The 26,491-nt window shown below is 41.2% G+C and overlaps 2 protein-coding genes across 3 annotated transcripts; both read right to left on the bottom strand.

Annotated features, from left to right (window-relative positions):
• Nucleotides 1-262: 262 nt before the first annotated feature.
• On the bottom strand, nucleotides 263-14,029 carry oplah (5-oxoprolinase, ATP-hydrolysing). Of its 2 annotated transcripts, XM_014472836.2 has the most exons (28): nucleotides 13,899-14,027; nucleotides 13,090-13,301; nucleotides 12,119-12,310; nucleotides 11,700-11,814; nucleotides 10,477-10,600; nucleotides 9,782-9,977; nucleotides 9,483-9,648; nucleotides 8,769-8,907; nucleotides 8,583-8,650; nucleotides 7,906-8,081; nucleotides 7,685-7,819; nucleotides 7,487-7,599; nucleotides 7,222-7,392; nucleotides 6,290-6,427; nucleotides 6,061-6,199; nucleotides 5,868-5,980; nucleotides 4,845-4,996; nucleotides 4,587-4,747; nucleotides 4,399-4,500; nucleotides 4,133-4,307; nucleotides 3,849-4,033; nucleotides 2,693-2,842; nucleotides 2,478-2,612; nucleotides 2,237-2,386; nucleotides 1,364-1,521; nucleotides 1,114-1,274; nucleotides 906-1,003; nucleotides 263-474 (listed from the first exon to the last, which is right to left on the bottom strand). In XM_014472836.2, exons 2-28 carry the CDS (start codon nucleotides 13,258-13,260, stop codon nucleotides 319-321), a joined length of 3,939 nt encoding a protein of 1,312 aa, XP_014328322.2. In that variant the 5' UTR covers nucleotides 13,261-13,301; nucleotides 13,899-14,027; the 3' UTR covers nucleotides 263-318. The 2 variants fall into 2 exon arrangements, with proteins under 2 accessions (XP_014328322.2, XP_023182132.1); XM_023326364.1 differs by lacking the exon at nucleotides 263-474 and having other exon boundaries at nucleotides 911-1,003; nucleotides 1,114-1,230; nucleotides 13,899-14,029.
• A 1,504-nt stretch (nucleotides 14,030-15,533) lies between these two features.
• LOC102226939 (ranBP-type and C3HC4-type zinc finger-containing protein 1-like) lies at nucleotides 15,534-26,363 on the bottom strand. Its single transcript, XM_014472840.2, has 14 exons — nucleotides 25,728-26,363; nucleotides 24,411-24,585; nucleotides 23,314-23,391; nucleotides 23,079-23,220; nucleotides 22,910-23,000; nucleotides 22,493-22,811; nucleotides 21,600-21,688; nucleotides 20,613-20,783; nucleotides 18,609-18,769; nucleotides 18,403-18,514; nucleotides 18,130-18,309; nucleotides 17,617-17,715; nucleotides 17,232-17,375; nucleotides 15,534-17,111 (listed from the first exon to the last, which is right to left on the bottom strand). Exons 1-14 carry the CDS (start codon nucleotides 26,001-26,003, stop codon nucleotides 17,031-17,033), a joined length of 2,118 nt encoding a protein of 705 aa, XP_014328326.1. The 5' UTR covers nucleotides 26,004-26,363; the 3' UTR covers nucleotides 15,534-17,030.
• Between the last annotated feature and the right edge of the window lie 128 nt (nucleotides 26,364-26,491).

Raw genomic sequence — 26,491 nt, 5'->3', positions numbered from 1 at the left:
ATGCTTTTTGCAAACTCAGAGGTTTGCAAAAACGTGATAGATTCAGGAATATACATCCAACAAAAAGTGAAATTTCACAGAGAAACATTCATAATTCAGGAGGTTGATCCATTATTCTGGTCTGATTCAAAAATTCTTGTCAAACCTTTAGTATGTGCCTTTTTTTTTTCACACTATAATGCTAGAAAGCATGCCTGTCACAGTTTTACCTGTTAACTTTCTTTTTGTATCTTTTGGTAATTCCATTTGATGAAGAGTCTGACTCTTGTTTCCCACGATTTTCTCTTCTCTGGCCTTGCAGTTCTTCATCATTTCTCTTTACACTCCCTCTTGAGCCATTCTGTATTCAAACACACTGCCCCTCTCAGTGAACACCTCATTCAGACGCCTTCGCTTGCGCTGAGGTCCGCCGCTCTTCAGGTCTCCCTCGCTGCCAAACCCCCCTCCTCCAGGGGTGTAAAGGCAGAACATGTCCTGCAGGGGGAGACAAGGAGTGGATGTGTTATTTAATTTAATGTCGAACAAAATTAAGTACACAAAACTGGGTATAATGAATAACTTGCAGTACACCTTGCGATATAGTATAACATTTCTATGTTTGTAGAAGCAAAAGAGCTATAATCTGTCTGGCACAGGACAGATTGTAGCAGGTCATAGATGCTTCATGCCATTTTTGTGGAGTTTCAATGTAAAGATCTTTTCCTCTTTCCCAGCAAACAGCAGGATTTTCCTGCCACATTTGCAGTCCAAAGAGCCATTTCTGCCCTGAGCACAGCGAAACAAAACTGGAAAATCTGTTGTGTGTGTGTGTTTTTTTTAAGAAAAACTATTTTATTCCTATTTTTAGGTTTACAAAATGAGAAAATTGGCCACAAAATCTCTGACTGGTGTGTCTCTCTTCTTACTCCTGGCTCAAGGCTGACACTGGTCTTTGCTCCCAAGTTGAGGATTCGACCGTCAGCTCTGTGCAGCAGGTTGAGCCCTGCGGCTCCATCCTCGCCCCCTAAGCGTCAGAGAGAAACATGACCAAAATGATATTTAGACTATAAGAAAAGGAAGAGGAGGGAATAAATGAACACACAGAGGAGACCTGGAGCAGGTTTCAGTGATTACCTTCAAGGCCGTAGGGGCGGATGGCCCGTCTCTCCGTCAGGACGGACAGGACCACCTTGTTCCTGAACAGAAGTTTGCGGACGACGCCGTCGCCTCCCCGGCACTTCCCCGCGCCTCCTGAGCCGGGTCGCAGAGAGAAATGCTCTAAAATCACTGGATACCTGGACAGCAGACGGATCAACAGCTGCAGCCACAATAGCAGAAGAAAACAAAAACGACAAACTGACACGTCTTCAGCAAACTGTCTCACCTTTTCTCCAAAATCTCTGGATCGGTGATGCGGGTGTTGGTCATGTGAGAGTGGACGCCGCTCCGGCCGTGCCAGCCGGGCCCCGCCCCCGCGCCCCCAGCGACCGTCTCGTAATAGCCGACTCGCTCGCTGCCGAAGGAAATGTTGTTCATGCAGCCCTGATCGGAGGAAGACAGCGCAGCGTTAAGGAAGCGTAAAAATATGCAAACAAAGTCAAAGCTGTAGCAGGGTGTCTGCAGGTCTCACCAACTCACATTTAAGACCTTTATGACTGGAATTTAAGAGCCATATCTCCAAAGAAATGTACAAAAAAAATAAAAAAAAGCTGGCTAATTTATGAGTATTCACTGTCAAGACAAGTATTAGGGTGATGCTATGAAAAAGAAATTACGAGAAAAAATTCATAAAATTACAAAATTTTACAAGAATAAACTCACAGTGTTAAGCGAATAAAGTTGTATAAAAATACAGTCAAAATAATATGAGAATAAAGTTATGGTATTACGAGAATAGTCATAATATTACAACTTTATTCTCGTAATATTATAGCTTTATTTTCATAATATTACAATGTTACCCTTGTATTATTCTGACTGTATTCTCTTAATATTGAAACTTTGTTTGTAATTTTATGACTTCTCATAATTTTATGTCTCTATTTTTTATTAATGTGGCTCTAATTCTCCGTCATAATTAAAAAGTTCTGCCAAGACAAAATTTAAGACCTCTGATTAATGTATTTAAAGTCGACTTACTTTAAACAACAAACAAACAAAAGAACGCAAGATTTTTTTTTTAAGGCCTTAATTTTGGATGCGTGAATTTAAGACCGTTTAAGGATCCGGTGAAAATGAGAATTGACGTTTGTCTCACCTGGGAGGCGGCGCACACCTCAAACGCCTTAAATATGACATCCACCACTCTCTGAGACGTGAGCACGTTTCCTCCGACCACAGCTGCATTCTGGGACGGCTGGAGGATGGAGCCGGGGGGGACGATCACTTTGATCGGCTTCAGGCAACCCTTCGTGAGCGAAAAGAGTAAGCTGTCTTTAAAATCGTCAGTTTAGGATTAGAAAAACTTTCAAGGAGCCCAAAGGTTGGACGTTTCCTACCTGATTGAGAGGGATGTCCTGGCCGACCATGCAGCGCAGGCAGTAGATGAGCGCTGACAGGGTGATGGCCCGCGGAGCGTTGCAGTTCCCCCACACCTCGGTTCCAGTTCCTGTGAAGTCAAACACGGCACTGCCCTGTAACGGAAAAGATTTATTCAATTGGCCGCCGTCTCTTCATGTCTTCAGATTATCCTGACAGAACGCTCAGAGTTCACCTCTTCTTCATTAATCTGAACCCGGAGTCTGATCGGTGTCCCGTCGTCCATAAAATCTTCTGATTCCACATCCAAGGAGCCGCTGGTCTGACGGCGCCGGCGCTGTGCGAACTCTCTGAGCATGTCCCTAACAGCCAGCTCAGCGTTACTCTGGAACACAAACGCCACACGGGATTTCTTCAGGTATTGTCTTATATTTAGCCTCAGATATTTTACCATCAACTCTGCTACAGTCAAGGTAGCAGAGTTTGATAGTACACTGCTACACTGAACATTACTTCAACTTTAGGTCGGGGAGGGCCAACAATTGCTTTTTTGTTCTTGTTTTCTACAAAAGAAATAACAAATGACAGAAAATATTTTCACAAAGTGGCTTTAATTCTAATCGTCTGTTTTGTGAGTTGAATAATGGGCCAGGCTACAAGGATTTTTGTGTATTTTTGCTGGCACTCTTTTTTTGTAATGTTAGCAGTCAGTCAAAATCAAATATGACTAGCTTAGATCAATGTCTATTCATGTGTTGGGCCGGCCCAGTCAAAGTCCACACTTGAATTAAACTGGCAATCTGTTGAACTGAGTTTAGAAGTGACCACTGGACTCAATATAAAGTCCACAAAAGTGCCAAGCTGGTAAAGACATTCGACTTGCGGCTCCCTGTGAAAAGGTTGCTTTACAAGGTGTTGATTTATTGAAGCAGAATCCAGATAAGACAACACAAGAAATGTTTAGTTTTTCTTTTCGCTTCCAAATTAATTTCTGTTTGGCCAGTCAGATTAAATCCTGATCAAATACACTAAAACTTGTGACAAAATGAAAAAAAGGGGAAACCTTTCAGGGAATTCTGAACTAGAACTGAGTGATAAATAATTTTGATCCATTAATCAATTTTCCTGTTTTTGATGATTTAAAAAAAAAAATCCCAATTTTCCCAAAGATTTAACCAGTTTTACAGTTTCTATTTATTTGTTCTTTAAATTCAGGTCAACTCACAGAATGAATGACTGAAATAAAAAACAATTTTTGAAAATATTTTCTATTCTTAGCAATTAAGTAAGTGAGAAATTACGAGAATCGGATTTGGTAAGATAAAATCATGAATTTTATGCTTCAGTGCTATCTACTCTGAACCTTTCTATTGACTTGCAGGAATGTTTACCTGGATGTATCCCATGTAGGCCTGGACCACGTCTAACCCGTAGCAGTCAATCAGCTCCCCCACTAACTGGCTGCCCCTCTGGTTGGCTGCCACCTGAGCCCGCAGGTCTGACAGGTTGTCGTGGAGATTACGAGTCCCAGAGCAGCCGGGGTGCTGAGCCGGAGCCATCAGAGCTTCGGTGACGGCTGGCATGGAGACAAGTGGAAGAGAGAGGGCCGGAGATAAACTCTGCAGGAAAACATCTGTGTTCTAACGGGCTGCGGAAGACGAGTTGGTCTTTTTACCTTCTTCCTGGAAGACTCCCCCATTGACGAGCTTAAATGAAACAAAGACTGCCCCCTCCTGCTGAAGGGAAGTGGAGTGGGGGGGCATAGAGCCCGGAGTGACGCCTCCGATGTCGGCATGATGCCCCCTGCTGGCCACAAAGAACACAGGCCTGTTGACTCCTTTTCGAAACACCTTTGGGTTGAGAGACAGAAGAAAGACAACAGTGAAGACAGGACAGACATGGGGACAGATGAGGACATTAGAGAAGAACCGAAAGCCTGACCGGTGTGATGACGGTCAAGTCCGGGAGGTGGCTGCCGCCGGCGCATGGGTGGTTACTCAGAATCACGTCTCCTTCTCTCAGCTCGTTTCCCAGTGATCTGATCTTCACAAACAGAAGGAAAAAAACTGGACATAAAACACTCAGACTTGGTGTCAGTTTCTGCACTCAGGAGTGGTCTTGCTAATCACCTGGTACTGGACGGTCTCCTGCATGGCCCCCAGGTGGACAGGGATGTGAGGCGCATTCGACACCAGGCCTCCGTCGGGCCCGAACACGGCGCAGGAGAAGTCCAGACGCTCCTTGATGTTCGTGGAGATGGAGGTCCTCTGGAGGACTCTGCCCATCTGCTCTGCAACGGTCCGCAGGACAAACATACTGGTCAGCAGCTTTCCTTCACAATCGCATCTCTAATCCCTCTGAACATTTTTTTGAAAGTGCCGTCCCACCCGCTATGCTCATGAAGCGGTGGGAGAAGATGGAGAGCTGCACGGTGTTGAGCTCAGTGCCGATGGCGCACTGAGAGTCTGAGCCGACAGCCAGGCAGACGTCGCCGTCCTCCGTCAGGCAGGCCTCGCAGGACGGCTCCACCAGGATGGTGCTGACGGGGATGAAAGAAGAGATGGTAAACTTGCAGCAAACTAGCTTAATTATTAATGAATTTAACCCACAAGCGTAAAGATTTTAATGTTCTGAACTCAAGAGCAGAAAAAGAAAAACAGATTTAGGCATGAAGTATTTACGCCATCCTCACAGTAAGAGATTATTCTCACAGCACTTGAAAACTTTTTTCCACATTGTCATAATGGAGATTTTGTGTGTCTTAATTAATACTAATTAAGAAAAAATAGATTTCAACCATTTTTACTTTTGCAAAATTTACCAACTGTAAATTGCTTGTGTCAAAGCAGATAAACAGTATTTCAAAAGAGCTTATGTTTTATAAACAATAATGTTACTTGTTATTAACATTGCTTAACATTTAAAATACGACCCAACCTTTTATTTCAGTTACACAAATCAATTAGGAATAATAAACATTCTAAAATAAATAAAAAAAAAATATTCTCACTATATTTTCTGGCATTTACCAAACAGAAATACATTTGGTAATCCTAATTGACCTAAAACAAAAAAAACATTTAGTCAAATTTAACTTCAGACAGTGAAAACAAATATGACTGTCTTTTTACTAGGTGAATGATATCTGGTTTCAACCGTCTTTATAGCAAAAATGTGCAGTTTGAATATCAAGAAATTTCAAGGACTTTATACAGAAATCAAGAACTTTACAAACTTTGAAAACACCTAATTGACGTTCCTAATTGAAATTCCTAATTGAAGTTCAAGCATTGTCAGGGCTTTCAAGCACCTGAACAAACCCTGGTTTTAGGCTCAAAAACTTCACTTCAACTAACACCTCAGTGAACCTTGATGGAGGGCAACCAGTCCATCTCTAGAGAAAGGCTTGCCTGTTTTTGTCGATGATGATGGCCGGTCCTTGGATGCTTTTGCCACATGGGAGTTCCTCCCACAGAAACACACTGGTGTCCATGTACCCATCTTCAAAGAAACACTTGGTCATCTACAGAGGAAGACAACAGAACACCTTTGGTGTGAGATGCAAGGATGGCTACTATTATGTGTGTGTATGTTCTTGACTACCATGACAGGTTTGGCTTGTTTGTGTCCCTTCTTTGATTTATGCATGGAGTTGATCCCAGATTTTCCACAGCCTCTCACTCTGATGTCGTCCACCATGATGGCTCTGTCTGGGATGGTGAACCCAAACTCCTTCAAATAACTGCAACAAAAACAAAACATGACTTATTCCCATGAAGAAAAGTTAGCTGATTTACACTAAAACAGGCATGAATAAAGGGACTCGGCAGACCGTTTGGCGAAGGCGCTGCCGAAGTCGCCGGCTCGACAGGAGTGGGCGTTTCCGGGGTAACCGTCAGCCGTAACCATGAGGGCGCAGTCGGTGCCTTCGTAACGCAGGTGGAGGAAAACCTCAGTAGATATCTGACCACTGGGGACGACAAGAGAAGTCCCAGAGAGTTGGATCATGTTACTGTCAACAGTCAATGTTAATCAGAGGTAGGTAACATTTAAAAATTAGGATTCAATCATTCACATAGCAAAGAGGTAAAGCAGTGGTTGAAGGTACTTCTACATGAGTTACATTGGTTGTCACAAAATGGTAAAAACAAGAACATATTGTGTCTCTTAAAAACATGCATATTTTTCAAATTGATGCCAATTTTTTTGATTTATTGAGAAAAATATTCTTAGAAAAACCATAGCTGCATTTTGAATCATTAGCTAATGAAGGTTTAGAATAAGGAAAATGAAGTAATAGGCTCTTCCAGTGAACATACCAAAGTACAGCTCACAAACCTTAAAACTGTTTATCGGCTTGAGTCGTAATTAATCATAAATGTGACATTTTGATTCATCTTTAAAATATATTTTACATTTTTACCCTAATTTATAATGAAAGAAAGAAATCATATATTACATTTCTATGCAATAATGCAACCAAATGTGGAAGAGATTCTCAATTTAGTCCTCCACAGTAGCTTTGCTACTAGTGGTTAAAGTTGTGATATCATGAAAATGTTAGAAAAAATAAGTCAAATCTCTATAAACAGGCTCTGATTGCAGGTGTGACAGTAGACTATGATGAAAAGTGATGAACGCTTTAACCTTTGGTGCCTGGAGGGTTAAAGCACTCGTCCAATGGCCAATTAAAGGCGACATCCCTCTTTTTTAGGAAGAAAATCTATCAGTTACTTTCGCTTGCTGAGTTTTGTTGGCTCTGACCTCGAAAAACCGCGCGCGGACAGCGTGTCGCGGCAGCGTCTGCAGAGTTGCTCCATCCTGCGGTCCAGCTCGCTGAAACACCGCTGCTCGTACTTAAGGGAGCACGGCTCCTGCACCTCTTCCACAACGTCTGCCAGGGCAAGGCCGTATGCTGACAGGACGCCGCTGTACCTGAGAGCAGTACACACACTCTAACAAACCAGTTTAAGCAACAAAATATTCTTGTACAGCAACTTAACCCTCCTTTTCCCCTTATCAATCTTACTTATGGATGAAGACGGTCTTCATTCCCAGAGCTCGGGCTATAGAGCAGGCATGCTGGCCTCCTGCACCGCCGAAACACGCCAGCACATGCTGAGACGTGTCATGACCTTTGGCCTGTTAGGTTTTTAGAAGAAGAAAGTTAACACAAAATTGCTTAAAGTCAGTAATCCTAAAATCCCGCAGCGCTGTAATAACATACTTGCGTCAAAGCCCTAATTGGTCGACACATCGCCTCGTTAGCAACACGAATGAATCCCATCGCGACGTCTTCCACGCTCATCGTTGATTGGCTGCCTGCCACCATTTTGTTCTGGGAGTTTGTGGCCCCATTGGCCTTTATTTGAAAACATAAATAATAAGTCTCTTATATCCCTGTTTGCCATTAGCGTTACTAAAATGAAAACCTTTAAGTAGCGGCACCTGGGTTTGACTTGCAGACAGGAAGCTGTTGATCTCCTCAGTGAGATGACGGAAATGCGTCATGGTGTCTTCCAACGACAACGGTTCGTTCTCAGCGGGGCCGAAGATTTTTGGAAAGAAGGGAGGAAGAATGCGACCCAGAGCTAAGTTGGCATCGGTCACAGTCAGAGGGCCACCTGCAAAATACATTTAAAATAAAAAAAACAAAAAGGGAAAAAAAAATCTGACCAGAAAATGGTTACAAAAAGGCATTGTTACAAAAATGTAAGATTTTTGTTTGCGTTATGTTCTCAGCTTCAGCCTTGTTTTTCTCTTTTTACTTTTACTTATTCTGCAATACGAAAGTGGAAATCGGTCGTTGATCATGAATCTATTTGGTTTCTGAAAGACATCCTCTTTATTCCTGCTTTATAGCTTTCGCTTGACACAAGCTTGAGTTATGCAAGCAGAACTTGAGTCCATTTTTTTCCCTTCATGTATATTAAGCGGATTATTAACTCAGAGGAGGCTGGTGGGACGAAACCGAAAACCCCAGCTCTGTTACTGTGGATTATTGCCTAACGTCATGGAGATTAAAAGGGTGAGGTATAAAAGGAAGATTCAATAAAGCCAAAAAATGAAACGCACTCATGTTTATTAACCGAGCGTGGAGGTGAGAGAGCAGTCTGTAATCTCACCTTTCCTGTAACAGGCCGGTCCTGGATGTGCACCTGCAGATTCTGGTCCTACGACAAACATCCCTGATCTGGGGAGAGGGGGCGGAAAAAGCAAAAAAATCATAAACACGCCAGGGAAATGCAAACAAGAATTTGTAAGAGTTCATTTGAAGGAGGAATAAATTCCTCTTTCAAGAGTAAGTTCACCTGAAAAAGAGTCGGGACCCCCCGCCCGCAGCCACGGTGTTGATGTCCAGCTGAGGTGCTTGCAGGGTGACTCCAGCCGTCGTGGCCTCAAACACATGTTCGTACTGGCCAGCATAGCGGCTCACATCGGTGGAGGTTCCTGGCGGGAAACACAAAACATCCATCCATCCATTTTCTAACACCCTTGTCCCTAGTGGGGTCAGGAGGGGTGCTGGTACCCATCTCCAGCTAATGTTCCGAGCGAGAGGCGGGGTACACCCTGGACAGGTCGCCAGTCTGTCGCAGGGAAACATGCAGACAGACAGGACAAACAGCCATGCACACACACACACACACACACACACCTAGGGAGAATTTAGAGAGACCAATTAACCTAACAGTCATGTTTTTGGACTGTGGGAGGAAGCCGGAGAACCCACGCATGCACAGAGAGGACACACAAACTCCGTGCAGAAAGACCCCAGGCTGGCACAAAACATGAAGATTAAAAAAAAAAATAAAAAAATAACGGAATAGAAAGTCTCGAGTGGTATATTTGTACTTCACTAAATTCTTTTGAAGCCTTGAACCTTCTGGGATGTTACTGCATAAACATTCCAGAAGTTTATGCTTCTGGGATGTTTTCTATTTTTTCGCTTAGATGTACTGTGAAAGAAACAAAGTTAACATGTAATTGGAAGGTGGAAGAAAAAGGACATAATCTGACACACTCACCGCCCATATCAAAGCCAATCACGGGCTTCTTCTCCATTTGGCTGTAGGAGGTGACGGCGTATCCCACCACGCCCCCTGCTGGGCCAGAGAGAATGGCTCTTGAGCCGCAGAACTGCTCCATGGGGGTCAGACCTCCATCTGACTGCATGAACAACACATCTACATCCTAAAGAAAAGATTCAATTAGGGAATTCAGGCCTAGGAAGTTTAAATTGAAATACAAAAATAAGTTTTTTGGTGCCCAAAATTAATTAAAAAAAAGTATAATAATAACAATAATAATTAAAAGAAAAACTTACCTTCAGGCCACCTTTGAAGCCGGCAGTGAATCCTTTTAAATACTGATGAATTTTGGGTGTCAGATAGGTGTCTGCGCAGACCGTGTAGCCCCGAGGGACCGCCCGCACCATTGGCATGACCTCGCTGGAGAGAGACACCTGAGTGAAACCCAGGCGACGGGCGAGGGAGCCCACCGCTTTCTCATGATCGGACCAGCTGAAACGAGCAGAAAATAAAACCTGAGTCAAACATCTGGCCCTGCTGTGTTTGTTTGATCACACTTTCAGACATATTTGGGAGAAGAATGAGATAAAAGCAAAGAGTGTCTCACCCATTCTACTCTTTTACGTCAAAAACTTTTAGATAAATCAGACTGTCTCCTCAAGAGCAAAGAGATTTCTAGGAATAATTGGGTGTGACGACTACATGAAGAAGGAGAGGCAGGAGAGCAAAACATGACCTCTCACCCAGAAGGTTGTATAAGCTTTACAGACAATAGACGAGAGCTTACTGGACAGACAGAGCAACTCCCCCACAAAAGACAGAGAGATCCCGGGATCTCAGGGAGTTATATAATCACATATCAGCTGTTAAGAAAATAGCAAGCTAGAAGCAGGGAAAATGTGGTGAGATAGTAAAAAAGAATTTAGTTACAAAAGAACAAGAGCTCAGTCTGAAATCTAAAAGAGGACGATGGCCTTGTTGATGTACTGACGTGTACGAGTGGAGGAGGAGGACGGCGACGCTGGAGATACCGCGGGACAGAACTCCTCTCAGGTCCTTTTCCACTTTTTCCAGATCCAGTTCCTGCCACACCTCCAGAGAATCACCTGTACTGCCTAAAGAGAAAAACAAAACCAAACAGGCTGTTGGCATGTTTCGTGTACCGATCACAGTTTTGTTTGATTTTTAGCTGGGTTTTAGCCTCCAGTGTTATTAGCTAGCAATATTAGCACAAAAAACCTGCAAACATCAGCCTCTGTGTGAGAATGGAAACATTTATATTAACTCCAAGATCTTCAGAAAGATGGCAACATTTACAAATCAAGCGTGTCATCATGACAGAAACGAGATGAAAGCTCAAAACGATGTTCGAGCACCTCTGACGTAATATGTCAAACCTTCCTGTTTATAAATATAAACATAAATATAATTATGATGGTTTTAAATACTACTACAACCATTAGCCACACAACAAAAAAGCAACAACTGTCTCCACATAACGAGATTTTTAAATTCACAACCATTTTCCTTTCCAGAACTTAATAACTCTAACCCCTGATCAGTTTCTGACAGAAAACAATCACTAACATTTTTTTTTTTATAACCTGTTAATATGTAACTTTCATTTGGCCCACAGGAGAACTTGTTAATGTTTGCAAACGTAACATTCAAACTTGATCATTCAGATCAGAAGGCGTAAACTGGTGAAGCAGCTGAGGATAGGAAACAAGTGAAATCAGACCACAAAGGCTTTGGTTTCAGATTGGAACAAAGCACTGGTTCTCAAAACCATGAAAATATAGTTGATGATTCTTCTAATGAGGTTTCAATCTAAAATGTATGGCAACTCATTCAAAATATCTCCCTCCACAATGGCCAACCCACAGGTTTAGGGTGATCTAAAAAGTACCAGCAACATTTTCGGGAGTCGTTTCTTATCCTGATAGATGCAGTAAAAGTATAATTGTTAAAGAAATCGGTTCATTAAATGGAAATGCCTCCTAAATTAAAGCAGAAAGAGTAGTAAACATTGACTTTATGAATGCTTCATCCTTTGCAAAACACTCTCATGTGCAAATATGTCCAACTTTGATGTCATTAAGTTGGACATCAACTTAATGACATCATATTTCATTGTGGATCCAACAATTAGATCCACAGTGAAATATATGAAGTACTGATGAAAAAAGAGGAATATTTGAACTTTGCAAACACCTGTTACAATACGTTTGGGATCTTTCCTGGGCAGCTGGCAGTCGTCTCGACAGAGGACGACTCGCTCATCGACCTCTATGACCTCCTCATAAAGCACATCAGGGACGGCGACCTCCTGCATGTAAAGGTCAAGCAGATGTACTGAAGAGAGGAACCAGACAAGTCCTGCAAAACACTGAGAACACAGGACGGACCATTTCCTGGACAGTATTTAAGATTTTCATACGCAGTTTTGCAACAAGGCTTAGTAGATAAGTCACCCCGACAGTTAATGGTGCAAAGGGTCATGGGGGCAAACTCCAGGGGCTGCCACGGTGCTCTGCAACATAATACCTAAACCTCATGCTGCAGAAACAGAAGTCTAACTTAGTAAAAGAGTTTAAAGAGTGAATATCATACGACAAGAAGACAAACGTTACCAAATCAAAAAGTTTGGGCCTGGCCTGTGTGCCAATGTGCAGCAGGTCCTTAAAGCCTTTTGTGACCAGCAGTGCGGTCCGTTCTCCTTCCCTCTCCAGCAGGGCATTGGTTGCCACGGTAGTCCCCATTCGGATCCAGCCAATCAGGGCGGTGTCAACAGGCTGGTCACGAGGGAAGAGCTGCCCTGATTCCTGCAGTTAAAGCCATGCAAATATATTAATCGCAGTTGCTAAGAATGTTGCTCAGTGCTTTGCAAAATAATAGTATTTCATAAGCAAGCTTACATTTTGGCAGATTAAATCCACATAATTTAATGTTTTGAAAAAATAACCTATTCTGGTCTGATGGAGGCAAAATTAAACGGTTTGCTCTACATCCAAAGCAAAACTTCACCCTCATTGTTCTATGCATACGGTAAAACATGGTGGCTCAACATTATGAGCAGGAACAGGACAGTTTGTACTGAGAAGGTGGATGAAGCTCAACACAAAACAGTTTTGAAAAAAAAAAAAAAACTCCAATTAGTGGAAAAGACTTAACTTGAAACTGGGGTGAAGATTTAACTTCCAGTAGGACAATGACCAAAACAACAGAATGGCTTAGGTCAAAATTTATTCATGTTTGAGAATGGCCCAGTCAAAGTTAGGACCTAAATTTGATTGAGAATTTGTTCACATTCAATCTGGGTGAGCTTTTGCAACGAATAATAAAGCTTAAGTATCAAGATGTGACAAACGATTCCCCCAAAATGAGCTGAAGCTAAGATTACAATGAAAGGTGGTAACAAAATGTGAAAAGGTCCAAGGATTGTAAGCATCTTTGGAAGCCGCTGCATGTTTACGTAAAACTTTCTAAGTCTAGTTCAAAGTTGCAGAATATTTAGAACTTTCACCACAAGACAATTATTGAGGAAATATAATAATAATAATACTAATAATACTAATAACAAAATGCATCGCCTTCATCTTACCTCCTCCAAGACCCGGCGGATGCCCTCGGTAGGAGCGTCTTTGTAGTTCTGTGGGTCTCTGGACAGCAGTTTAAGGACTCTCTCACGGCCATCAGGCAGACGTGCAAACACATCAGTGAAGGTGCCACCTCTGTCTATGGCGAAGTCAAACTTCCCCTTAGTCTCAGCCATAGTGAGGAAAATGAAAAATGCACCTGCTGACCCTTAAGGAGCTGAAAAAGGAAAACAAAATTAGACTTAGACATGTTTCATTCACACGCCCAGGCTTCATCTGTATTTGCACTCAATTACTACTAAGTTTACACAGCAATCATGTTGGTTATCTTGTTTGTTTTTCTTGACACTGTATTTCCTGGTTTTTGACCTCTGACACATAAACATTCCTGCACTTTGCCTGCGTGCGTCTAAACCCAATTCAACACAAAATCCACACACTTTTTTCGCACGCAGGCTCTTCTTTGAAGCGTGAAGAATCGGGTGGCAAGGCTGCTGCTGCTGCTGCCTCTTTAAAAACTGTGTGACTGTGAATTATGCATGCAGTTAACATTCGACAAAAACCAGAAATTCAGCAGATTATGCGTGACGCTTTGTGACGCCACAGCACAGGAAAGCCTGCAAACCACATGCACATTCATGCACAGAGCGCACGAAGAGCTTCTGTCGCGTACTTCCAAAACAACAACCTCTACACTAAATCCTCTGTTTATCTCAGCTGATGTTTTTGCATGCTGCTGCTGCTGCGATCATTTCAGTTCATAGGCGGATTCGGAAACAACAAACCCAAACAGCACCGGGTATTTTTTACTCACCTGTGTCCGTCGGTCGCTGCAGGATCTGCTCCTGTGGTAATCTTCGGTAATCCGGTGACGATCCGATCCGATCCTCCCTGGCCCTCTCTGCGATCGGTTCCAAAAGACACGTTTGAGGGAGTCGGAGCAGTTTCGGAGGTTTAACTCCGCCTCCCTGGGAGAGGAGCTCCAGGATCTGAAACCCGACCTGCTCTAAGAGGGAGCACTGCGATGAGAAATCACTCCTAACAGGATCCTACATTTCAGCTGCTGAAAACAAAAATCCTTTGATGATACATGTGTATCACAGAAAAACAGCACAAACCAAATAGTGGCTGGGAGACCACACCTAAAGAACAATAGAGGAATGCGTCGGTATGTGGCAATAAAAAGATGATGAAAAAATGAGAAACATTTTTGGAACATAACCAGAAATATGCAAATTACCCCAAATTTAATTTCATTTTTGAGTTAGCATGAATGTATAATCCACATATTTAGTTCCAAAATGTTATCTGAAATATGTCGAAGGAAGCACTGTTGTCAATTTATCCAAATTGCCCCAACATAGTATATCGACTTTTAAGATCCCTTAATCGACTTTTTTTTAATCCCCAAAACCCAATAAATCTAGTGATGTCTAGTTCATAAATGAAATTAATTTTGCTTTCGCAATTTGACGCCTTCAAATTAGCCTCTGTCTCTTTAAGAAGCTCCAGGGACTAGCCTTGTTAAATAGGCAGTCCTGAGTTTAGGCGCTCCTGAATGGCTGCTACAGGAGATTGAACAATTTCTCATACATGCATAAAAGAATGAACATTCCTGGTGTGCTTTTGATTAACGCAAAGCTAAAAAAAAAAGTAAATTTTACTATAAAAGGTTGGAACAGGAGTGAAATGATCTCCATTATTGAGATGCTGAAGGAAAATCATTTATGTTAACATTTTCAGCCCCTTATACTCTGATACCCTTAAAATTCAGAGTAATCAACTGCACCAGAAGTCATCTTATGCAAACACTGTTTGTACTGAGGAACTCTGCAAGTGTCAGGAGGCCAAGTAACAGAGTCAGTGTGTTCCAGTATTTTTGGCGCTCAGTACAGGCTACTCTCAGTGCAAGGTCATGTTGAAGCCAGTTTGATAACGCTGGCGGGAGGCGTTAACATCTTTCACACATACACAGAGCCTAGGGGAATCTCTGACACTCTGCCTTTCTCATATGTAGTTAATTATCTTAATAGATAATGTAACTAAAAGAAGTTACCTCATCACATGATCCAGCCGATCGCAATCTTGTTTACACCCCACTGTATAAAATCTGTATAAAATTTGTTAAAGACTTGATGTTTGTTAGAGTCAGAGAAGAACAGATCAAATTTGAATTCTTTATGTTTCACCGAGTTTGGCAGGTTGTAACATGAGAAAACGGAAGAGATGTTTAAGAGTTACAGATGCTTCTGCACGGCAACTTCTAATTTTGCAATAAAGCAGGCATTCTACCAAACCTAAGATCACGCTCTAGAGAGAAATCAAGGTTGCAAAGACAAAAAAAAAAAAAAATCTGGATCATTTTGAGGAGCAGCGTTGCACCTTCTGAAACGTCTGCTGCCACCCAGAGGACGTAACACCATCAAGTGGACCAACACAGTACGCAGACTGAGTTTAATGCATATTTATTCACAATTAAGGCACAAGCATACATCAGAGTGCTGACATGTAACGACAGAGCTTGTCAGTTCCAGACAGTAGTGTAGTAGAGACAATAGGCAGTGCATTCATGCATGAGAATTAGATTTAGAGAATAATGAAAAAAAAATCCAAAAATAAAGCTGTAAAACGAGTATGCACTCTACTACATCTAAGCTGTCCATTGGGAATATTAGCTTATCAATAGAAGGTGTGTAGATTGACTCTCTTATTGAACATAATAAGTTAATAGTAACATATTTTGATCACCGCTTTTTCTCAGGTTTTGTAATAATGCAACAACCAACCAACAAAGATCAGTGTGAAAGGAGGAGGAACTTAAATACAGACAGCCTGAAATCTCTCAGGTGAACCATGAACTACATATAATTCAGCCAGTATTCCACACAGACACGCACAAGCATACTGATGACTGGTTTGTAACACTTCACGCTCTTAATGCAAAAAAAAAAAAAAAAAAAAAATTACACATCCACAACAAAACAACAACAAAAAACCCAGATTCTTTCACATTTTCTGGAAAACCTCAATCAGTGTCAGCCTGCTACGACTTTCGGCGCGGAAGAATAAGGCCACTTCAGTTTAATACGAAGCATCCCAGAGTGTAGCATCCAAAACAAACTCGAGTGCACTTGAGGCCTGTACTATGAAGCAGGATCATCAAACCTAGAGTTTCTTTAAATAAACATGTTAAGTTAACCCCAAATTTTCTGACTCTAGGTGTGAGTGGTTTCATGCAAATCGGGAGTCTGAAATTAATTGACCAATCACAGTAAAGAGGTGAGCTATAGAGATGTTTTTGAATGCTTCCATTAATAGGCTGAACTGATAACATGTCCAGAAATTATTGCCAAAGCATATAAAGGCTCATAAGCTCCAAAAGTTGTCAAGAAAAAAAACCTTGATGAGTGTAAAGCTAGAGAAGCATCAATTTTATTGACCTATAAAATGGAAAAGCTTCCTTAGCAGCAAAACATGGAGAGAAAAAAAACACACTCCTTCACTTTCAAAGCCTCAGTTTTGTTGAATCTGCAGCTGTAAGATCACTTCTGCATTTGTTTCCCGGGAAACAGACCAGGAAAGAAGAGCCATAGCCTTGTAACACAAAAACTCCCAAACTCAGCATGGAGCTACCTTTAAAAAAATTGGCAAGCCTTTTGGGGGCCAGCCCGCATACCCAACACTGAAAAGGCACCATGGGCATTCAAAGCTACAACTCCTTTGTGCTGCACTTAACCTCACTCACCGACTTACTTTCGGGTAAGCCAGGGAATGCTTACTAGTTAGAGATGTGCGGAGAGAGAAGCAAATATGAATTCAGGCGCAACACGGGTTATCTTGTACAGTTTTGGTTTAAGTGTGACTCAGTTGTACGCTTGAACTCTTCCTCCTTGTGTTATGAAACTGGTGTACTTCCAGAAATTTCCAAGAATCCCCATCCTGAGTGTTAGTGACAGTTTTGGCATTTAGGATGACATTTCTGATTGTTGACATTGCAGCGACATCCTCCACTGGTGTCTCCAGGACCCTTTAAGAGTAAAATTGTAAAGTTAAAATGATTGCTATATTGCAAGCAACCACAAAAAAGCAGCGTCATGCAACTTTTAGGACTTTTATCACAGAACAGGGGAAAGTAATAATTTCTTACCTTGGGTCCCCAACGAGGCCCTCTGGTTACCCAGCAGATCTCAGTGTGACAGACAGTGCAGCGCAGCCAATCACATCCATCTCTCTTTTGCACAATGATGCCACACTGAGGACAGTGCATGGCCTCCCCTGACTGCACAAGGGTCTGATTGTGGAGCAGACAACGAGAGCAGAGGAAAACAAAGCCAGAATCAGAAACGAGGATGTGGTTGGTGGAAGCCGATACCAATTACTTTCTTTGTTTACAAAGCCAGTGTTTCATTCTTTAACAGTGACGCTACAAATTGATTACTCTCATGTTAGGCAGTTTGTTGAAAAAAACAAACAAAAAACAACTAAATATGAGAGTGATTTCAAAAGCTTTAAAGTGTTATTTTGCCGCTAACCTTTAGCAGATGTGTCGTTCTTCTGGCAGCAGAGTCGTTTATGGCTCGGGCTGCGAGGTCGTCTTGGTATTGTTTACAATTCATTCCCTCATGGATGGCCTGACGAGGAAAAAAATGTGAGAGTCTAAGTCAAATTATGATTTTTAGAGGCTATAAGAGTAAAGTTTTGTCAAACAAGACAAAGATTGAACTATTTGGCTACAATGGGAAGAAGAATTCATAGGGAATTTGTGTGGACATCTTGACATAATAGTGGTTGTTTGTGTATATCTATATATATTTCAGCCTTTATGTTTAAATTTCACCAAGTATGGACAACCCCCGCCCCCCCCCCCCCACTGCCCCCCACTAATATATAGCCTTATTGCATAATTATTCTTTCTTAATAAGACAAACCCAGTTCAAATTCATTCGTGATTCCCATAAATTGACAATAACATTAGTGCTTGACTGGCATTGTCACTTCTAGTTTGAAGATTTACTACTTGTAAGTGTGACCTGTGTGTTTCTCACCTTGCAAATGAGACAGTTGTGTTTCCGACAGATGGGACAGTGGAAGACATTGACAGTGTCCTCGTACACACACCATCCTGGGCAATCCGGAGTTGCACAGTGATAGCTGCCCTCGCAACGAGACTCTGCTACAGAAAGGCTTCTCTGTAGCCAGCGCTCATATTCCTCTAGAGGCACCAACTAGAAAGACATATAGTGGGAGATCATGAAGGAATATAATTAAAAAAGTGTGCTGTCGAGAATGCTCTGAAGAAGTGCCTTGGTGCAACTCACAGCTCGGATCTCTCGCTCCTGCAGGGCCCAAGGACAGGCGTACGTATCGTCTCTGTATGGACAGGAAACCTCAGGCTCCTCGCACAGCATGATGATGGAGCGCAAGCACTCTCTAAGCACCCGCATACAGAAACAGACAGGGTTCAGTTATACAGAAAAAATACTGGGTAGTGTTACATCCACATCTTCCCACTCCCACATCTCACTTGCAGAAACAGTGGAGACACTCTCTCAGCAGGACACCTTCTCCCGACTGCAGGTCCACGAAGCAGATCTTACAATCCACGGGCTCAGGATTGGGCACCAGGTCCTGACCGTCCATCTTCACCAGCCGGTCAAAGTTCTCTCTTCGCTCCTGCTCTTTTGCCTGAAGGAATTGTAGTTTACATTAGCACTATTTTTAATCACACTACAAAGCAATTTAATAGGCGAATCAAGTCACATGCATCTATCCACCCATCAATCTGGCAAGAACTATTGACCGATCTATTATTAAATATTCATAAGATGAGGAGTTAATTGATTTTTCAGGAAAATTGGAAACATCACCACAAGCTACTGCTATTGCCCCTCAAAGAAGTGTGTAGTTAGTCGAAGATAAGGTCCTTTTGGCTCCAAGTAACCCAAAAATAAGGGTTCAAGTGCGCAGGTCACAAGTGTGCAAACATTGGAGAATTGGAACGGTACAAGTTACATCGACTTGTGCATCTGTGTCGTAACTGTGACATCCAAAATGGTGAGTCTGGTCGCTGTTCAAATTTGTTTTGTTGTGACCTTTTGAATCCAGAGCAAAATTTAATAGCATGCACACATGCATAGTATAGTGAAACAAAAATTATTTAAATCCTTCCCGCCTTATAACTCAAAATGTCACATGAATCGATAAATTGTGGGTAATACACTTCGTTGAAGTCCACTTGGATGTGGGCTTAACTGAAGTGTGGATCACAGGTGCAAAGAGAGCAGTGTGAAAGTCCACTCCGGAAAACTGCTAGGCACTCGAACCGTTTGAGGGACACAAGGGTGGAAGTGAAAGTTTTGGGACAAAACCTAAAGCTCCAACTAACATGGACGTGTCTTTGAACTTGCCAACTGCAAAAAGTCTCTTCTTCTGGAAGTCCATATGACTCCAGCAAGAATGCATTAACTCGTAACTGATAAATACAAGGCATCTGTTTTAAAGGGTTGGAGTACTGCAAGAGACTTTTGTTTTTTAAATCAGGAAAAATATCCTCTAAAGTCCTAATATATAATATTGTGGCATAAAGGATTAATTCTATGCTCCGTAAATTATAAACTTCCAGTTTTCTTGTATAGGGAACTTAATAGACGAATTAAGAACATGTTATTGTTAATCCTCTCATTCACACATCAAGTCCAAACACACTCAAACAATTAAAACCTTTTATTTTCAGATGTATCACAAGATAAATACAACCACAGTGCAAAATCTGGTTAATACATTCAACATTCTGGCAACAACAGGTGCCATGGAGCTCATAAAAATATCACTTGATGTTACTCGTCAGCATCACCGGTCAAGTCCGACTTTAAGGCAGACAAATTGTTTGCACATTTTTTAACACATTTTCATTCTTCATTACATCACCTGCACTACTTTCTAAGAACATTAAAACAAAATAAAGTTTAGATATACTTTTGTTGGTAACAAACTACTTAAAAGTTATTAAACTTCAGCAAAAGCAACAACAACAAAACAGGATTTTTACTCAAGTATGTATTCATATGTACATTAACCAAGTTCGGCGTGATTACTGTTTTGCTGTTAAGTTGCTAGTCTGTTATCTGCAGAGGAGTGTGCATGTGTCAGTATGTTCAGTAGTCCTGGTCCAGGTTAAACAGCAGTGAGTTGTTATGAGGCCCAGCACTCCTCGGCATCTCTCTTCTCCCTTTCTCCTTCAGAAAAACAGAGACAAAAGAGAAGAGAGTCAACCTGAGTGAGTCTGAATGTTTCAGTTCCACTGGCAGCCTTCAATCAATTTCAACTTTTTGCATGTCTTTTGGATTAGTTTGAAAGGTATGTTTGTTTGCTTATATATTAATCAGAAAGGCATCTATCTGCGTAGCCGTTGACAACCACACACAGCCGTTACAACATGTTTCTGCACGCAGACGACTGCAAGAAAACACCACTAGAGCTATTAGTGAATTGTAAGAGGAGTTATATTTAAAGAGTGTAATTGTCCTACCTGCTGATACTGTCTGATTGACTCCTTCTCCTGCAGGATCCTTCTGAGCTCCAGAGGGTCAGGCTGGTGTCCTCCAGGGATAATGTAGTTCTCAGGCCGGTTTGTACTGCAGATCTCGCAGCCCGGCCGCGTTGGCTTGTTGATGTATGTGCAAGATGGACAAGACCAACCCTGAAGCAAAACAATTAAAACTGTATTTTTAAAGCAGAAAACGTATAAAGACACAACTACACTACAATGACAATATTTAAAGCTGAGACGATTCACTTTGGTTTTGAAAAGTCCACTGTGCTAGCTTTTAAATTGCTTTATTTCCCAAACTCTGTCAGCTGCTAATGTTAACATTTAGTCTGAAACAGATTACAGATTCTTTAAAAACAAAAATTTAGGAAACATTGATGTCATTACCTAATATATATATATATATATATATATATATATATATATATATATATATATATATATATATATAAAGAAAGCTTTTTCAATGTTTTTAATTGTATCTGTACCACAACATAACAAGACCACAGTAAAAACCATGAGGACTAATATTCTATACATAATACAGATTCTTTAAAATAATTTAAATAACTAAAATATTCTAAATGTAAAAACAAATATGTGGCTAAATTCTCATCCTCTGATGCCAATACTGTGCCATCTTGAAGATTGTTTTTCAAAATCCATAAGCTGATAAAGTTAATGGGCCCAATAGTATTAAGTCTCTTGGTGTCTTGAGCATTGAAGCCTATGATACTGAACAATATAATTCTCTTAAATGTGTATCGTCTCTTCTATTACTTTTTACTTAATAAGTACAACAAGATTCCTTCACTAATTGTATGCAAGTCACTCAGTCACAATTAATATGTTAAATCATCTGGTCACATGGCCAGATGCAAAATGCTGCAGACTATGACAGGTTTAGATTTTACAGGAACTGGGAATACTTTCGATCAGAAGTGTCCAAGCCTCCTTGTGTCTTACCTGGGAAGAAGGTGTATTGTGATTGAGTCGAGACATTTCGAAAATGATCGGATCTCTAATATTGCCGATGTTCGGTCTCTCCGAGCCACCTGCAGGAGAGAGAGAGAAAAAGATTTAGCAAATTTCAAATTTTTAAATAACCTTAACAATAAAACTTCTCAATTACTGCTCAATTAAGCATGACAAAATAAAATTAGCTCAGATGATTAATACTTTTTGATGGGCAATTTGGTTTACAAAATAGTAAACTAAATTGTAAGTAGTAAAATAGTATTCCGTTTTATTTATGGTTTTGCTTTATTTATGGTGTGTGCTTTTTATTTCTGGTTGTATTTATTTTTCGTGGTTGTTGTGTTTTATTTTAAATACTTAAATTTCCAGCTGCAGTGTTCTTTACAAAATGAAAATTTATTGGTCTTTGGGAGGATGAACTTGACTTATTACGCCATTATTAATACATTACTTGAAAATAGTCTCAAAACAACAATATTAATGTTCATCACAATAATTTCTGGAACATTTTATCATCTAGCAATGCAGTGATTATGAGTCTACTTTAATGGCACATTAAAACTTCTCTGTCCATTATAAAGAAAATATAACATTAACACATATAACTATACTAATTCATAATCTAGTGTAAGTGAAGATTATGTGAAGTGAAGTCCTGACCAAACAAAAAAAGCCCAGGTTTTCACAACAGTCTCTTGTTTTCACCCTTTAAAATAATGCTAAATAATAAATAATGCTGTAAAAGAGAGACCGTATTGGCTGCTGCACGTCCTTGTCTATTTCACAGAGCCTTCTTTCATCTCATATTAGACTGGATCTTAGCTTGCCTAATCATCATGATCAGGCGATCCATATCTAGTGTAGCAGAGACCTGTTCTTACCATTATTGCTGGTCCTGTGGAGTCTTGGAGGTAGAGTGGAAAATGGCCGCCCGTCATGGGAGAGGGGGCCGTTTGTGAAGGCAGCAGGGAGCGAGGGGTTTTGAAAAGACGACGGAGGGCTGAAAAGGAGGGCGCTCTCCTGGTCCTTCTGCAGGACCTGGAGGGTCAGGCGAGAGTGGCGGGCTGACAAGAGGTACAAGAAGGCCGTGTCACCATCCTGACGGACGCCGTACGATGCGAGAGTTCGGAGGTCAGCGCACAAACACTGGCCGATCACCCAACGCTGGACCCGAGGGTGGAAGCCATATTCGAGAAACATCTGGAAAGGAGCCAAAGCCAACAGAAAACTGTTATTATTAACCATTAGATAGAGAGAGACATGGTGTACCAGGGGAATGTGATGAGTATAATACAAACCTGCTGCTTCAACGACGCAGTAGTCATGTGAGGGAAAACTTTCACAGTGATGCAACAAGACGAGGAGGAATCCTCGACAATAACAGCTAAACTGTTTTTGAAACAAAAGACAGATAACTGATTAATAACTGTGGTTTGATATATCAAATTATGATCACAGTCGTCTTACTTTATTTCAGTTTCTTCATAGGTTTTGGTGGAGGGCTGGATCTTCAGGGCTGCCTGTCTGCGGGCGAGAGAGGCGGCGAAGACAGAAGCGCTCTGCATGTCCCCTGCCTCGATGGCTTTTTTCAGCTCTATGCAAGCGTCCTCTAAACATGTAACGCAGACATGCAGAGTGAAATGAATAAAGGAGCAGATGAACAGATATTTACACAAACTGGACACGTTTCACTTTGGCACACCTGTTTGCTGTAAAGCCGAGGTATTCCGGAGATGGAGGCCATCAAAGAGGTGCTGTAGACCGTTTTCCTGAGGTGTGGCTGAAAGCATGGACAATGTGTTGAGGAGACAGTCAGAACAAAGTAAAGACAACTAAAAAGAGGCAACAAATACATGAAAGCACAAAAGTCAAATAATGAACATCTGGTCATCAGATTTTTATCTGTATAAAAATGTTCCAATCCTGTGTCATTTTCCTTCCCTTCTAACTGTGCGCTGGTTTATCACATCAAATTTAGAGATCAGGGGATTTGAACACTTTTAAAAGCCACCATTTAATATTTACTACAACAAATGTAGCATCTAATTTTCTACAAAAAGTTTACATGAAATTAATCAACACATCTGACTTTGATACCAGAGTATTGCTTCCAATTCTAGGTATCCTAAACTTGGGCTGCAACAAACAATCATTTTAGTAATCAATTATTCTATTGATTGCCATTTATCCAAAAAAATTTTTTTTGGCACATTCAGCTGATTTTTCATTTAACCACCTACAAATATATTAAAAGATGCCAACAAATTCAATTAATTTTTCAGATAATAAAATAATTACTTTATTGTCGGAAATGCAATGACATAGTATTCATTCAGTGTTCTCTTTATCATTTGCATCATCTGCAGCTAAAAAGAATACATAAAATTAGATTTTCTTTAGGAAGTGACATTTTTTGAGTCTATACATTGTTAACAACTGACTTTGACAAGAGGAGAAAACACCGAGCCCTTGTCAGTCTGTGATTTTCTCGGAAGCTTGGAGCAACAATTATCCACGGAAGAACAGGCTCTTCAAGATGCTTTCAGCAACACAATGGAAAAATGAGAACATGTGCAAACGATGTAGATGCATTCAAAAAGCAACCTGAAATCAATAAATATATTCATATACACAAAAAAAGGTCATTTGTTACTTAAAGGGCAGATTAGAAACGCTTAGGCGAAAACTACATCCCGTCAATGCAATCCCACTGCAGAGAGGGGAAGTTGAAGTCTTTGTTCTGCTCATTCATTTAGCCTTAACTAAAGCAGGCAGCGTGTGCAGAGACGGGCGACTGACCTCGATGTGCTTCTCTCAGCGAGGACATGACCACGGTGGCCCATCCCTCAGCCTCTTGCTCGCTGCTGAAGTTGAAGCTGATGCGGTCGCACGGAGGCGCCACCGATATCAGCTCGTGGCACTTTGGCGACTTCACTTCATAATTTATGGATCTTAAATCAAACTCATTTATGGTCTGCAAACAAGGTGGAAGAGGAAGAGACGATTAGAGATGAACATGTGCGCACAAAAACAAAAAGGGAAGTCATTTCCCTGCAATTTTCTGATCCAGTACGTAAACTAAACGTCATTAAATGACCACCACTTCTTTTTCCATTAAGCAGGCTGCTAGTAAACACTGCATAGCCTGGACACTTTCTTATTAGCCTGTGACTATTACTCTCTCAGAAGAATTTATAAGTCCATTTACTATGCCTTTTTTTTTTTTTTAGAAAAAGAAACTTTTCCAAACCAACATGTTTATTTTCTTGCAAAAATAAAGGCTATGCACAAGTCTTCAGGCAGCAATAACTCCTGAGCAGAGATTTAATAAATGAACTTCAACATAATTAGAGCATGAAATATGAATACATATGAGTTGTAATGGAAAAAAAACAAAACGAAGACAGTTTTTATTATTTGGTAGGATATTACATTTCAGGTGCCATATATTTGGCCTTTTGGATAGACTTTGCCCTAGTTGCCCAGAGTTGATGTTTATTTTTAGAAGTTGAGATGCTAAAGCTGAGGGAGAGTGGTGGTGGGGACCCTGTGATTGGGGGAAAGAAATAAAAGAGCCAGAAAAATATGCTTTAATTAATACTGTAATATTCAGAGACTGTACCGTAATTACAGGCGGTACTGTAATATACTGTAGATCAAAGCACTATAGAGTGTTAGATTGGCTCAGTCAAAGCACAGACGTAAAGGTGGTATCAGTCTCCGTGGGGAGAAACTGTTCGCAGAATTACTTTTCTAGAAAAAAAAAACAGATATGGTTTTAAAACACGGCAGGAAATAGAATACGGGCGGCTAATAGAGTCAGTTAAACAAATAAATATTTTAAATAAAAGTAAGGATATCAATTTGAACATGTATTAATTTACAATTCTGTTTATGTTTAGTGCATATCTGCGGTCATTATACAGTTTTGGTCTCAAACCGGACAGTTTAACTTCTGCTCCACTATGCAATCGTTTGAGTTTTTGTTTTAGCCTGCAATATGTCATAGTGTTAAGACAAAATATAAAACATTACTTTATTTGTACTTATTTCGTGTGAAAACCTTTCCCAGTCAAAACAAAACCCAAAAGTCCCTCAGCGTCACCGTGAACTCACCACACTCTGGCCCGTCCCGCTGGTGCTCTGTATCGCCAGCCGGAATTCCCCGGATTTCCCCGGGTCCATGCTCAGCTGCAGGCGGAGTGACTCATCACCAGCTCCCGGAAGACACAGCGGACGAACGCCGGAATGGCACACCGAGACCCGAACCGACATGAGGACGGTCTGGCAGCCAGGCTGTGCCTGCGAGGCTTCATAGCTGCTGGTGAGGGCGGTGGACTGGTCCGGCGTGAGGCCGGGGCTGTGAGTCCAGCCGCCTGAACTTAGCGACATCACGCCGACAGACTCATGTAGCAAACACAAAAACACGCAGGAGTCCCGTGGGTGTGTAGCCTCCTGTTCCGCGTAGCGAAGCGCTCCTTTCACATTTCTCAGCGTACCTTTTTTTGCCGAGTATTTAACAGGAAACAAGTGTGTACAGGCACTTCCAAAAAAGTAGAAAAACAAGGTCGACGTTCACTTCTGTGTTCTTCTTCTCTTCCGCCGAAACTCCGTCCAGGCAGATATTGTATCTTTCTATTATTCAACTGGATACTTTCACACTAAACCGTCCTAACAAAGAGTACAGCGATAGTTTGCTACTTCTGAAGCTGTTTTGTTATTGCGTTTGCTTTCTCTTCCACTGCGCATGCTCGACAGGATGTGTGGTTTTTTTTTTCAACACAAGGAGGCAGCAAAACACCCAATTTATAAAACGTTTATGCAAGTAGTATGGAGGTCCAAAAGGGACATATTTAATAAGTCATCGTGTAAATATTTAT

This window comes from Xiphophorus maculatus, chromosome 21, assembly GCF_002775205.1.
Source record: "Xiphophorus maculatus strain JP 163 A chromosome 21, X_maculatus-5.0-male, whole genome shotgun sequence".
Taxonomy (NCBI): domain Eukaryota; kingdom Metazoa; phylum Chordata; class Actinopteri; order Cyprinodontiformes; family Poeciliidae; genus Xiphophorus; species Xiphophorus maculatus.
The sequence above is the reverse complement of the archived record's forward strand: the minus strand, read 5'-3'. Positions and strand labels throughout refer to the sequence as shown.